Genomic DNA, 14,086 nt, shown 5'->3' with positions numbered 1-14,086 from the left:
TAAGGAAGTATTTCCTAATATCTAATCTAAACCTCCCCTGGCGCAACTTGAGCCCATTTCCACTCTTCCTATGACTTGTTACCTGGAAGGAGAGACCGACCCCACCGCACTAGAGCCTCCTTTCAGAGGAGCTTCGTGGCTGGGCAGGAAGGCAGAGGCAGATGAAGGGGCTGGACACGGGTGCTCAGATGCTCTGTACACGCGCATTTACAGACAAAACTTCTGGCACTTGTTGGAGCCCAACTGCATTGGGGGCGTATATACCACGGGGAGATGAACTGGAGGGGGTAAAACCCTCAAGACACCCACTGGGTCGTGAAGCCCCCAAGCTGAACAGAGCTACTAAGAGTGTGTATCTACAACGGCCCTGCTTCACAGTCTTGTGTGGTGTAAGACTGTTTCAGAAAATGAAGCCTTTGGGAAAGCGGGGATTTAGGATTTCAGCTTTACCTGAAAAAGCTGTCACTTGTGAGCACACTTTTCAAGCCTTGAAGCTAAACGGTGACCAGCTGGGATGAGGAATCATCTTCAAACATGTTTCATACGTATGGTGGGACTTCTCAAGCACACAAACCAGAGTACTCTGAAACTTTTTTGTGAAAGCAAGTTTAAGCAAAGCCTTTTCCACTTACCATTATATTCATTCCAGTTACATATTTCATGGAGGAACTATATTTTATCAAATATTTATCTTGCATAAAATCAAGACCCTTGAAAAGTAAATAGATTTTTTTTTTTCTCTATCTGAAATTTTTGGAAATGTCATGAGGACTTCTCAGACAGGATGCATATGTTGACAAACTGGAACATAATCTACTTTCCTTCCAGTATTTCTGGGCACTCGCTAATAAAAGAACATGTAAGTCTTGGCCTTCTCAGGACATGCCAAATTGTAATGACTTGGTGGGATTTTCTCAGGCTAAAAATTAAAATCTTATTTTAGCAACAGTTTACATCAATTATACTTGAATTGCAGTTCTCTGTCAAAATAGGACAAAACCACAACTATGTGGGAATTTCAGAAAAAAACCCAAACCAAACACGATAAGAAAACTATGTGAGTTATTTCTTCTTAACCTTTCACAGGGAAGGACTATAAATTTCTTTGCACAACACCGCTCTGTCTGCCGAGGAGTTACTAAAAGGCAAGCACATACATATCTTTAATTTATATGATTAAAAACAATGCCGCATACCATCGATAGAGCCACAAAAGAAAGCTTTAAGCTGGAAACTAAATAGAAATGAGGAAGCAGGCGATTAAACAGGCCTCAAAGAAGAAAAGCGTTCTGCAAAATGTTCAGAGATAGTGACGGTGCCAAAAGTTACAGTGCAAAAATCACTAAACTCTACACTGCTCAACTTAAAAAGGTTGAAAAGACACAACAACAGAGTTTTCTCTCACCACTTCCGCGAAGCAAACTAACTAGCTACTAGTTTAGCAAGTTCTCTCAGGGCATCACCACCACCATCTGTTTTTGCTCTCTGTGATTACAGGTGATTCTCCTTTTGAGTCAAGCTCCATATTAAAATACAGAAAGGAATGCTCTCTCCTAGAAGCAATTTAAAAAAAAAATTATTAAAGATGAGGATAGTTTTTGGCTGTTCCAATCTTCAGTCAAAATCTACAAACAAAAGCAGCCTCAGAGGACCTTTAAAAATTATTTGAACTCAATGAATTAACTGATTTGCTTTTAAATTCGTTCTACACATGACAAGTCAGGAAGCTGAAGACTGAACACATGCCCACCCACTGTGACCCTAATGCAGTAACTGGATCCTTACAGGCTGGTTTTCTGTGCCCACCAATGCTGTAAAGGAACGCCGGTGCATCAGACATAAACGTAAGTATGGCAGCACATGTGCCAGACGGCACATAACGCGCCAAACCTTTTAGTTACACTGAGCTGCAGGTGCCACCAGCAGAGAGGCCATTCGCAGTTTTGGAGCGCGGCTTTAGGGACGGAGGCTGTTTGTTTGGCTTCTACGTGCTATCATAGAATGGCCAAGGTCGGAAGGGACCTTAGAGATCATCTAATCCAACCCCCCTGCCATGGGCAGGGATGCCCTTAACCAGCCCAGGTTGCTCAAGGCCTCATCCAACCTGGCCTTGAACAGCTCCAGGGAGGGGGCAGCCACAACATCTCTGGGCAATTTATTCCAGAGTCTTGTCACCCTCGTACTGAATTTCTTTCTAAGGTCCAGTCTAAGTCTGTTCTCCTTCAACTTAAACTCATTTCCCCTTGTCCTATCAGTGGACACTTGTAAAAAGTCCCTCCCCAGCCTCCCTGTAGGTTCTCTTCAGGTATTGGAAGGCAGCTATTAGGTCCCCCCAAAGTCTTCTCTTTTCCAGACTGAACAATCCCAGCTCCCGCGGCCTGTCCTCGTAGCAGAGGTGCTCCAGCCCCTGGGTCATCTTTGTGGCCTCCTCCGGACTCGTTCCAACAGATCGATGTCTGACTAAAACCTCGATTAGTCTTTGTCAGTTTTTGTGGTGGAGATATCCATACGATCAAAAACCAACTCTAGAGAAAGTGCGGAACGAGAACTTCATTAATTCCTCGTGATTCTGCTTGTTTGCTGAGGTCTAAACATATAAATGATGAGTGAAAAACTCAGTCCTCAGGATGCAGCAACTAAAACAACCCCACAGTAAGATTTCTTACACAGAAGGGGAAAACAACATCCCACTTGTTTGGTGTAACATATTTGTACTGCAGCCATCTCAGCCCTCCACCCGCATGTGCCCTGCACAGGGACTGTCTTCTAGCTACCTGTCTCGAGCTTGAAGTGCAGTAGTGCCTTGTCTTTGCTTCAGCTTCCTCAAAAATAACGCAGAGATTTCTGTTCTCCTTCCTGGAAATGCTGGTACCCAAAGCACTTTCACCAAGAGTGCATCAAATCCCGCCATCGGTGGGATTTAGTCACTTTAATCAGTGTCCATGAAAGCTGCCAGACTAGTGTGCAACATTCCCCCTCTATCACGGAGCGGGAGTGTCCATTCTGGAAAAAAAGGATTCCCCAAAATTACTCCTCCCCCAACTCTCTTCTCCTAATGAATATATTTGGTACAATTTAAAATTCAACACTTCTTTACTCCTCAGTTCTTACACAACAGATTTATTTGAGTCAGAAACTTCCCATGAAGAGAAATCTGTTTGTTTTCTCTTTCTACCTTTTTTCTTTTCTGTTAAGGCTGCAGCTGGCAAACTAAATTTCTGTCTCTTTTCAAGCACTGACTGGTCACATGTTCCCAAAGGACCAGTTTCAGGCAAACTGCTTATACAGATAACAACCCCTCTGAAGACTGGCAAATTTCCATTTCAATGCCATTGCGATTTAGCTCTCCATCTGGGGCTCTCTTCCAGCACACAGAGCATCAGTGCTGTTGATACTTGTACTAACATGCTCCAAGTTGTGCTTCTTCCCTGCAGAAGCAGCAACAAATTTCGAGTCGTGAGGAAGCTGGTGTCACTCTGAGGAAAGACAAATTGTACTAACAGGAATCCTGTTGAGGATTTTTCTTCTCATTGCAGTGCCTTACATTAAATGATTTGAAGTTGCTCCCTTGTGAGTCCAATTTTCAACAGCAGAAGTGAGATACACTTGTAGGAGTGAGAAAACTGTCTAAACAGAGCTGCTTCTGAAAGCAGCCCATTCACACTGAGAATACTACACTGCACGGTTACCTAAGTTAAAAACTAAAATCTGCCTCTACTCTCTCTACTGTTCCTTGTGCTGAAAAGGAAAACGACTCTTCCAAAATCCGCCTACAGCAGGAGAGGGAGAGCCAGATGTCAGCAAACCGTTTCATCAAAATTTGAAAGTCAGTGCCAAAAGGTGTCTCAAAGCAAGTGAGAGACCTGACATCGATCTTGAGAAAGTAACTTGCTTCTCCTCCCTAAGTCACCTGAAGTGAAACTAGGGAAAAATTCTTCTCCCAAGAGATGTCACTAGTCACTCACTAGGTGACATGGGCCAAGGAGCACGTGCGTGTAACACCTGAACTATTTCTACTCTGCACTCAACGTCTGGACTCTCGTGTACGAGCTGTGGGCATCCTTCAGGAGATCTGCGAGGCCACGAAGAGCCCACAGTGACTTTTCTACCTAAACTTAGGAAACCACATTCCTTCTCCAGGTAACACCTGGAATATTCCTTTAAACAACACCGCGCTATGGGTTCAAATGTACCCTGTGGCTCTCATTAGAATGTTTCGCTTTTGGCACAGTGTATAAAGCTGTAAGAGGTATTAAAGTACAGAGCCCGAAGTCTGCACAGTCAAACAGTCAGCGCAGAGAAAAAAAGAACTGAGTCTCTTATTGATTTCAATTCCTCCTCTTGGCCATTTAAGTTCGTTCTTGCGTCCACTCAAACTCTGTCTTGTTTTTTCTGCCTTCTTAAGGTTTTACACCAAACAAATCCAGCTCTGCCAAAGGTGCAGGGCTGTAGAGCTGCTCACAGTTCATCAGGGCTAGTTCTCCTTTGAGTAGGAGGTGGCAACAGAGATGGCGTCTCCTCGGAATAAAAACTATCACATAATGAAAACACAGCAATTTTTTTTTTTCCAAACATATGCTAAGACTGTATGACAGAGTGAAAGAAAAACCAGCAAATCCTGCCTCAAGCAGTGCTTTGGGGGATGGTAAACATCCTAATGGTCCAGAGGCTGAATCAAAGCAGAGTAACAAACCCCACAAATAATTATCTTGCAGGAAAAGCCGGAAAGTTCAGAAAGGTCAGAAAGTCTTCTGCAGAGTTCCCCCACAATCTACTGCCACCTGAAATCACAATGTTTCATTCTCAGTAAGCACATTAATTCCTCAAAGTTCTTGACCATCTTGAAAGTTTTAACTGACAGTGGGATCAGTTTGACCTCCTGGGCTTGTGAAAGTCACAAGCAACTGGTGCCACTCAAGACTGGAAAAGCTAATGCCTAAATTAGGGAAGAAATGTTCCTGTCTCCTCCCTCTCTTCAGCTTGTAATAAACTGGACAAAGGAATCTGGGTACAGTGGTTTCTTGACGGTCATCCAATGACAAACCACAAATTCCCAAGGGCACTTACAAGGAAAGGAGCCAAAAGTAAACTTCAACATCCTTTAATCAAAACTGATGTCTTAACTCTGGCCCAGTCTGGATCTTGGCTAGAACACATAGCGGACCATGCAGGCATCCACCAGTAGCTCTCAAGAGCTAGTAGAGATTTATCCTACCTTGGTCGTCTTCATGGCCATCAGCTGTTCTGAACGGTTCTGAGTGCCACACAGAACTAAACCCCTAAGAGATTAAGAAATGCAACTGGCAAGGGATAAGGTCTCAGTAACATCGCCTACGTACAAGCTCTGCTCTCCGTTCCCGCCCACTGGCTTCCTGTAGAATAAATTCTTATTTTCTAGGAACTCAATGTCCTGGCTTCAATACACCCAGAAGACTGTTTCAAGTTCTGCAAGACAACTACAACCAGTGACTTCAGCATCTAAAATAAAAATAATTCTTCTGTACAATGAAGATTTCCTGAGAGATCAGCTCTGGACAGAGCGGAGCGCTCTTGGAGAAACTGCAGACCATCAGCACCATCTGCTTCACATACAGAACACTTATTTATTCAGCCTTGCCCCCAGTAACAAGCCTGTGACACCTGAATTTAGACACAGGTGTTTTGTCATTAGGTACAACATCAAAAGCTTCCAAACCAAAACACTCCTTGAAGTACACTTCCTAAGACCAGACCTGCAATTGATGTTTGTCACAGCCCATACCACCCCCCTGTAAATTATCCACCGGGCAAGTGCAGCTCACACACCCAACGGCTCCCCGGCGTGAGCCTATACTACCACTCTTACTACCATCTGCTGCTGCACCTGTAGCAGTCTCACGTAGGAGAATTTTAACAGAGAACTTCAATTCTGACAAGCAGGAAGCCAGAGTTAAACTGAAAAACATACGGCGGCGCACTGACAACAAGAAAACACAGAACTGCAGAGAAACAGCACCAGAAGGTCCCATTACCCTCCTCCTCCTCTCCTGTTTAGCGCTTTTTCCCCACCTCACAGAGCTCTCTCTCAAATTATTTCTTCCTGCTAACACGCCTTATTACTCCTCCAGTGCAAGACTGCTTACAACTCCTACTACAGTGAGGGTTCTTAAACGGCTGATGGTTACACCTTTGTTAGGGCTAAAGTACGCACCCATCGGTCTCCTTAAGAACAGGCAACCTCCAGATTGGCACGGAATTATACCCACAACTTCCCACACAGAAATATTCCACTGCATAAAATGAGATTCACTAAAACCCACAGCTGTTTGAGGTATCCGAAATACAGGACTCACCAGCTAAATACTTAACTTAAAAACTGTTTCCAAATCTACATTTTGGTAGTGACTCCTGTGTGAATATTCTCATTTCACAGAAGGGACCAGTTTTAGCAAGCTACAATAAAAGAAGAAAAATCAGAACGAATTAAGAAGCACTGTGGAACCAAGTATTACCAGGAATCGTTCCTCTTTTTCAAGCCAACGCTGGTCTTCCTCCATCTCTTGTTGTTGTCGTATCAACCTCTCCTCCATGAGATGTGTGGGTAGAACCTGCCCCATTCCTCTTATGTCCAAAGTGCCTGATTCCTACAAAAGAAAGTTTATTCAGTCTCATAACAACGTAAAATTTGTATAAACAGCTGCAAGAACTTACAGGTTATAAAGCAATGTATTTTCAAAAGCCCAAATGCACAACAGCCATCAAGCAGAGTTCCTTCAACTCTTTATAACTGGAACAGACCATCAGAAGAAACTCTTTCCAACTACAAGCATTATATCTGCCTTGCTTCTAATCACTGGAGCCAAAAAGATTTGAAAAATTCTGTTTTGTTTTTCAGCAACATGGTAACTTTATATATTGCACTTCATTTGAGTTGGACAGCAAAAATAGATTTATTGATTTTGTTTTCTTGGTCTTGAGCAACAATGTAACCAGCCAGTTGTCACAGGCTGCAAGATAACATTTTTATCCAAAACAAACAGGCTTTTCAGTTTTAGCTGACACTGGCAAAGCATGTTGCAAAAAAACATTTTTTCATTGCATTTTTGAACAAGTTTTTAATACACATCTTAGCTTTACAATACTTCACACACCATATTCCAACATTGTCTGGAAATCATTAGCAAGTAGTGTATAAACTAGTATTTTAAAAAAAAAACCACAAGAGGAGTTTGGTAACAAACACTGAGATTGCTTTTAGTCGACCTACTCCCCGAGCCTTTGTGAAAACTTGGGCTGTAACTCAGCATTATGAACAACTGCAAAGCGTTCGTATGCTTCCACCGACACTTTATGCAAGCACAACAGAGATTAAATTGTTTCCAGAGGCAGTCATCTACTGGGTTGTTAACTACCTGGGACTAAAATCCTCAGTTACCTCTAGTTTGCCCAGCAGCAGCATGGCAGCAAGGTGCAATAGCAGAATATTTGGCCAAATCAGTCAAGAGTAAGCAGAGGCAAATCTGCTCGTCTGTATCTAAGCCCCAGTTATCACTTCAAAGTTTATCAGAGGCACAGGGTGGAGAAGAAACAGATTTAAGATGGAAGCTCCACAAAGTGAATCTTTGTGGGAGAATAAAATGGAATGAGCAAAGTATAAATTATTGCAGGAGAACAGGAAAAAAAGAAGATGGACGGCTAAAGAGGGAATTAATTTAATGTCCCTTTCAGCTTCTCTGTGCAATCACGACAGGCTGAAAAGCAGCTAACAGGAACACAATTCAGGAACAGATTTACAGACCATTTCATTTTCTGTTCTGGGTAAGTTACAGAGAAGCTACAGATACTTTAGCTATGCTGGATAACTCCCACGAGAGACATTTTTAGCCCGTAATGATATTACATATTTTCACATGAATGTTCCCATCTCTATTAATAGCAGGAAGTTTCAGTAAAGCCTTTCTTTTCACAAATGCAAAATATTTGCTATCACTCGCTCAGTTAAGATAGTTAGTAGTATTGACTTCACGAAGAATTTCTGTAAGAGTACACTTGATGTCCAACCTCACAACAGGAGTATTTCTTCCAAAAAGAACAGAATTCAGTCATGGCTCCCACCCCACTGCAGGAAGGCCATTTAAAAAGTACAAGAGAAACACTTAACTCTCCTACAATAATCTCCAGATGTTACCTAAATAATAAGAAAGTGTATTTACTGTACAGAGCGCAACAACAGATGTGTCAGGTCATGATACCTCCATGTTTGGTTGCCACACTGATATTTCCTGAGGCCGATGGTTCCAGGAATCTGCTTGATCCAAGAGAGAAGCCTGCCCAGGATAAATGCTGCCTGCCATGGCTGGTATCCCATGGGAACCAGGGTAGCCAGACACCTTTAGCGTTTAGGAAAGAAAAAAAAGAGTTATATTAAGACCTCCACTTCCCCATAATTAATAGCTCCTTCCCCCCTCAAGGGGAACAAATATGACTCAATTCAAGCGGTCACTGAGAGGGCGCAGGGGAAGCAACATCAGAAGAAGGAGGCCAAGACAAAATATGACACAAAAACTTTGTTAACTTTCTGAGGATGCCCATTGTACAATAGCAGTAACTGCTTGAGGACAACTATAACTATGTATGAACATCCAGAAACATAACTACACCTTCGGAGGATAACCGCTGGAGGGTGCTTATCAAAGCAGCAGCATGAGAAAGTATGTTTTAATCTCTGCAGTCAAAGAGATCAAAGTCCTCTGAGGAACAAAAATAAACCTACTGATAGATTTGTAAGAGCTACTACACACCCAGAGCTCACGTTCAAGCTGCCAGGAGCCTGCAAACATTGACCTACAGAGCCATAAAAAAATGGACTCCCTTGTCTACGTTACAAGCTTAAATCTCGAGCGACAGCACGTAATTAGGGTGCTTGGCTGAGAACTTCTCCCAGGAAAATCGAAGAAGTTTTAATGAGTGTGAACTACTCATCGAAACTATGAAAATGTCCCTCTCTCCACAGGAAAAAAAGAATAAAACTCCACTGAGACCACTGTATATGGATGCAGCTTTGAGGAAACCCAGGAACGCTTGAAGTATTTTCATAACACACTTCGTTTTAAATTTTTGCAGCAGTGTTAGAAAGAAAAGCCAAACCTGTGAGTGTACGATGCGGTTGATATAAAAGTGGCTACCAGCCAACAGGAAATAAAAATGTTTCGGAGAAACATCAGGGAGCTGAGTATCAGAGTAAGCCACCAGGCCACCACCTAATGCCATTTTATTAGGCAAATAATTTCAAAGCTTAGCCCAAATGTGAACATAAATGCCACATTCCTTAAATAAATTTGAAAATGTTGGATGTGTTTCGTCGCAGTTTTAGGAATCTGAGCACTGCGTCAGGTATAAAAATATTTGTCACCTCGTGTAAATCCACCAGGCTCAGTTCAGGGTTTGTTTTGACGCAAAACACAAACCATCTGGCAAATGAATGGGAATAAACCATGTAAGAAGTGAATCAATCCCAGAGGCTGCAAGCGAGTTATAAACCCCACACTTGACAAAAACAAACGTGCACAGCATTAAATGTAATACCTGGTAATGATTTGGCTGTACCATATGCTGCGGACTTGGATAAAACCCTTCACTGGATCTCGGACTGGGGTAACCAGGCCTGCTGGGCTGTAAACATAAAGGAATTTTTAGACTCTGTAGAAACAGAAAACTAAACCCAGAAAATCACACTTTAGGAAGACAAAACATTTACAGGCAGTGCAAGCTCAAAAAACCCCCTGAAATCAATATTCTAAAACGACTAACATTTTTTTTCTATGCCTAAAATGAAGTTTTCCTCCATTTTTGCTAGGAAATGGAAACAGCTGAATTGCTTGCTGGTATGCCAATAAATAACGGTTGCTCTGTGAATTCGTTGTGCCTGTTTAATTGCTGGCACTACCTGACCTGCTCCGTGCTGTTTAACTCCAGAGAGGACATCAGCGAAGCACACAACTCTCCAGCCAGGTTTCCAGGTGCAAATACAGCATTGCCTCTACGGTCACGATCCGCACGGCATAAAGCTTTGCCAATAATTTGCTGCTTTTGTGACCGCTCCCTATAGCAAATTCAGTCAGAATACAAACCAAACTGGTTTGTTTAACGTGAATATTGCCCTGTGTTATTCTGAGAACTGAAGTGAGCCCTGATAACTAATTTCTGTGTAACTAACTGCCTCAACATGGAAAGTGTTTTTGGATCCCATTCTGAGCTCTGCGGTTGTTTCATCAGCCAAGTTCTGTTTTGCAAACCATTCCCAGGGAAGAAAAAAAACGCAGAACTAGCTCTTATTAGAAAGGACAATTAAAGAGCAGCGATCAAGAGTCTTTATCTGCTTTTCAGAAGGGCAATGCTTTACATGTAAAAAACCAATATGTATCATCACAGGAATACATGAGAAAAACCACCAGAAATTTGGACAGTGCTATTACAAAAAAACCAAAAACACAACAAAACTCTGCGCAAAAAGGAGCCTGGTTTTCTGCACACATTGAGCAGATCATCCTTTTGCCAGAGCAGGTATAGAAAACTGAAAGAAGTACTGTTGGAAAATGTTGCTCAGAACAACATGCTTTTAGTTTCCAAGCAGTTTTCTGTTATTTTGTTTGATATTAACCAACAAAGGTATATTTGGCGTATTTTTTCTGATGAGGTGAGTGTTTCAGGAGAAAAATCAACCAAAGGAGGGAAAACACCTCCATTCTCATTGTTCTGCCAACTGGCTCTTTCAGTCCTTCTGGTAGTTACAAGAAACAGCCACAACACTTTGAGACTGCAGAACTTTATCATCACTTTGTGAAAAATGTCATTATCATTTGTACTGGGAGATTTTCTGTCCTTCTGATGGAAATCAATGTGAGACTCCAGCGATTTCGTAGCACCAGTTGTGATATCTGTGAATTATTTGAGAATGTGTAGGAGTTTAAGGCTACATAGGTTTAAGACCTATAAAGACATGAAAGTTCTGCAATGAATTGTTGAGATAAAAACAAATCAGTTGCCACCATTAGGAAATGAGATGATAACTTCAGAGATACTTAAAAATTCCTATACACAAAATTCAACTCGTTCAAATGTCATCACCATGCAAATCTGTATTTTAGGTAAAAATACTGTATAAAAATCTTGCATGATACATAAATACAGTGAGGACATACTGACTCCCTCAAAAAAGATGTGCAGCCGTAGAATTAATTTCAACCTTAACACACCTTTTGTGAAGTCTTTCCATTTATACATCACACCCAAATCTCGCACAACACCAATTTCTAATGTGTTGTAGCCCATATATATTACATCAGTAAAAGGTACTTATGTGGATTAGCCCCAAAGCTTCAAGATTAAACAAATTCTTCAAACAAAGTTGTAATAATTAAGTAGCATATTGTTCCAGCTTATGTAGTTTTTCTGCTTCTGTAATTCAGAACATCATCTGCTTATACATACACCAAATCCTGCTATTATATCTCAGATGACTAAAGGCGTTGATAAATTGTTTGCTCGTTTTAACTCTAAAATGAAAGCAATGACTCCATAGTCGGTATTCCTTGGTTGCCATAAAACTACCGAAACACAGAATCAAGCTCAGAAATCTATCCAGGCAACAACCTGGGTAGGGGGAAACAAAACAAATAGAAATAAGTTGCCTTGCTAGGACCATCGGGGCATGGTGAAGCAGAACGTGCCACAAGAGCGCTCCTGAAATCTTTATCGGCACCAGAGCTTGCATACACAGCCACAGGGAGTCATCACAAACCGATCAGGACACAGAAAATATTCCACGTTACAGAGGCGACTGCACAAAAGAGAATTCTTCAAAATACAGGCTTAATCCTTCAAAGTGCAAATACCTCCGAAGAGAGGCAGAGAAGTTACCGAGAGAGGAGAGCACTCAGCAGCCGGTGGGCTGAGACTACCCCAGCTGCAGAACGACATCCGAACAGGACAGATGTAATGAAACAAAATAAAGTGTCAACTAAAACACTTGGAAGCAAACTCTTAATTTTCTGTCCAGAATAAGAAAAATGAGATTAGCCGATTTCTATCCTCTCACTGATGTATTACAAGCAACCTTCACGCTGGTCATGAGAACTCACCAGCTAACGTTTCGTAGGAGAGCTAGAAGAAAGAATAAAAACGAAAAGGCCAGGAAACAATTTTGTGGCAACTACGGCAGTCTTTTACAAGATAAACCACAAGGAACAGAAAATCGTTAGTGCAATATTATAGCACGGATCAGTTCTAGCAGCAGTTTGAGCAGAGCCGGGTCATTTCAGGCAAGCATTAGCAGATGATGACAAAACTGGCCAGAACGCCGTCATTTGAACGAACCCATCAAAGGAGGCTTTGAAGAAATAAACGGAATAAAAAGGGTTTTTTTCTGGTTTGTTTTTTAAACACACGTAATTTGCAGTCTTAGCTACCTTGGGAGGAGCTTCATCCGATCCTCCTGAGTCCCAGGACACTGTGACTTGTCGCCTGGATTCCATTCTCATTCGTTCCTCTTGCTGCAGCTTCTCTTCTTCCAGTATGGTACTAAGAAAAACACATTGTTGTCTTTAAGTAAAACTCCAGCTCAGTGTCTAACCAAAAAAACCTCTCCCCAGAGCTCTCACATTTTTCAGATGCTATTCGACAAAGTGATTGAGCACTGGAACACAAACTTCTTATATTGGTTAGGTTTCTGAGAACGAGGATCAGGAAAAAATCCTTCTGTAGGATTCCCAGCACGCTTTTAACAGAAGCAGCACCGAGTTTTTAGGAAGCTGTGGTTGACTGTGCACAAAAATTGTTTTGCACGTTAACCGTACTTTTGACGTGTAATCACACAGAGAAATCCTCAAAGACAGTAAATCGAGCACGTACTTGCATGAAAAGTGATTTTTCACAAGAAAATGTATACGGAACTGCTACAAAGGTTCAAAACAAACCGAAAATATTCTTCATTGCAACTCGGTTGCAGATCGCCGGGATTTTTTTTTCCTTTTTTAAACAAAGCAGTCAAAAACCATTTTAAACACTATGTCCTCAGCTCTTACATTTTAGCCTGATCATGAACACATTCAGCCAATTAATTTAGCAAAACAGATATCTGACAGCATTCACTCAGCTTCTAAGCATTCAGGTCAAAAGGCTACATTTTCAACAAAGCACACGACAGCCGTAAAATCAGTTCGCTACTTACCGCTGTTCAGGCTAGTAAAAAGACCGTTTGAAGTTCAACGTGATAGTGCTGCCCCCACAGCAGCCTCCTCCCAGTCCCGCTATGTGGATTATTAATGTTGGATATTTGCCATTTGAAAAAATATTCGGAATGAAGCTTTGAAAGAGAGAGCTGCGAATTCGTCAGAGCTGCACCCGCTCCACGGCTAGTGTGGAGCCGTGAGGAGGGCAGATCGCTCACGTATCGCTACCCCCAGCGTAAAGATAATCCTGTAAAGGAGCTATTCCAGCTTCTTTATCACTGAAGAGTTTCCAAAAACAAAGCGAGGGTCTGGGTTTATACTCTCCCGTTCAGCCTCCTAAATAACCACCCAGAATTAGTCATGCAGGGGATGAGATCAACTACAGCAATCTATTCTAATCTTGGAACGTTTCTGCTTATTTCAAGAACAAATTCCTGCTTGGTTGGAGACGAGAACTTTGCTTTTCCTTACTCAGCCAAAAAATAAAATAAATAAATAAATCTATGCCACTTTTAAAAAGCAGAGAAGTCATCTCATCTCACTGCAGCTAAACCAATTTTGTAAGTATTGCTGCAATTTCAATCCTTCGTTGCTGAAGCAACACAAGAATGTGGAACAAAAACAAAATCAGACAAGTTATTTGCAAAACTCATCCTGATGTAACCACCACAGAAACACGGCTACAGCCCAACAGAGGGAAGAAGACAGGGAAAATTGTTCTATTTCGCCTCATTCTTCCTCCAGAATAAGGAAAAGGCAGGATTTCCTCGCTGAATCCATGAAGAGTTAGCAAAATCCCACTGTTTTAAAGCTAAGTCACACGTCAGATGTTGAGCATGTATTTTTATGGAGCACGAGAAATAAGTCAACACGCATCC

The 14,086-nt window shown here is 41.8% G+C and overlaps 1 protein-coding gene across 2 annotated transcripts in view; it reads right to left on the bottom strand.

The window, feature by feature from the left end:
- The window catches only part of LOC104274332 (focal adhesion kinase 1), a 31,417-nt gene extending 17,655 nt beyond the window's left edge, over nucleotides 1-13,762 (bottom strand). The window contains exons 1-5 of one of the 2 annotated variants that reach the window (XM_009869929.1): nucleotides 13,208-13,762; nucleotides 12,447-12,558; nucleotides 9,565-9,651; nucleotides 8,232-8,369; nucleotides 6,492-6,623 (exon numbers count right to left, since the gene is read on the bottom strand). In XM_009869929.1, the coding sequence (XP_009868231.1) occupies nucleotides 6,492-6,623; nucleotides 8,232-8,369; nucleotides 9,565-9,651; nucleotides 12,447-12,518 (429 nt within the window). In that variant the 5' untranslated portion in view covers nucleotides 12,519-12,558; nucleotides 13,208-13,762. Of the gene's footprint in view, nucleotides 1-6,491; nucleotides 6,624-8,231; nucleotides 8,370-9,564; nucleotides 9,652-12,446; nucleotides 12,559-13,207 lie in introns of those variants that run through there. The other variant, XM_009869930.1, reaches the window with a different exon arrangement.
- Between the last annotated feature and the right edge of the window lie 324 nt (nucleotides 13,763-14,086).

This window comes from Apaloderma vittatum, unplaced genomic scaffold (genome assembly GCF_000703405.1).
Source record: "Apaloderma vittatum isolate BGI_N311 unplaced genomic scaffold, ASM70340v1 scaffold6665, whole genome shotgun sequence".
Lineage (NCBI taxonomy): Eukaryota > Metazoa > Chordata > Aves > Trogoniformes > Trogonidae > Apaloderma > Apaloderma vittatum.
The sequence above is the reverse complement of the archived record's forward strand: the minus strand, read 5'-3'. Positions and strand labels throughout refer to the sequence as shown.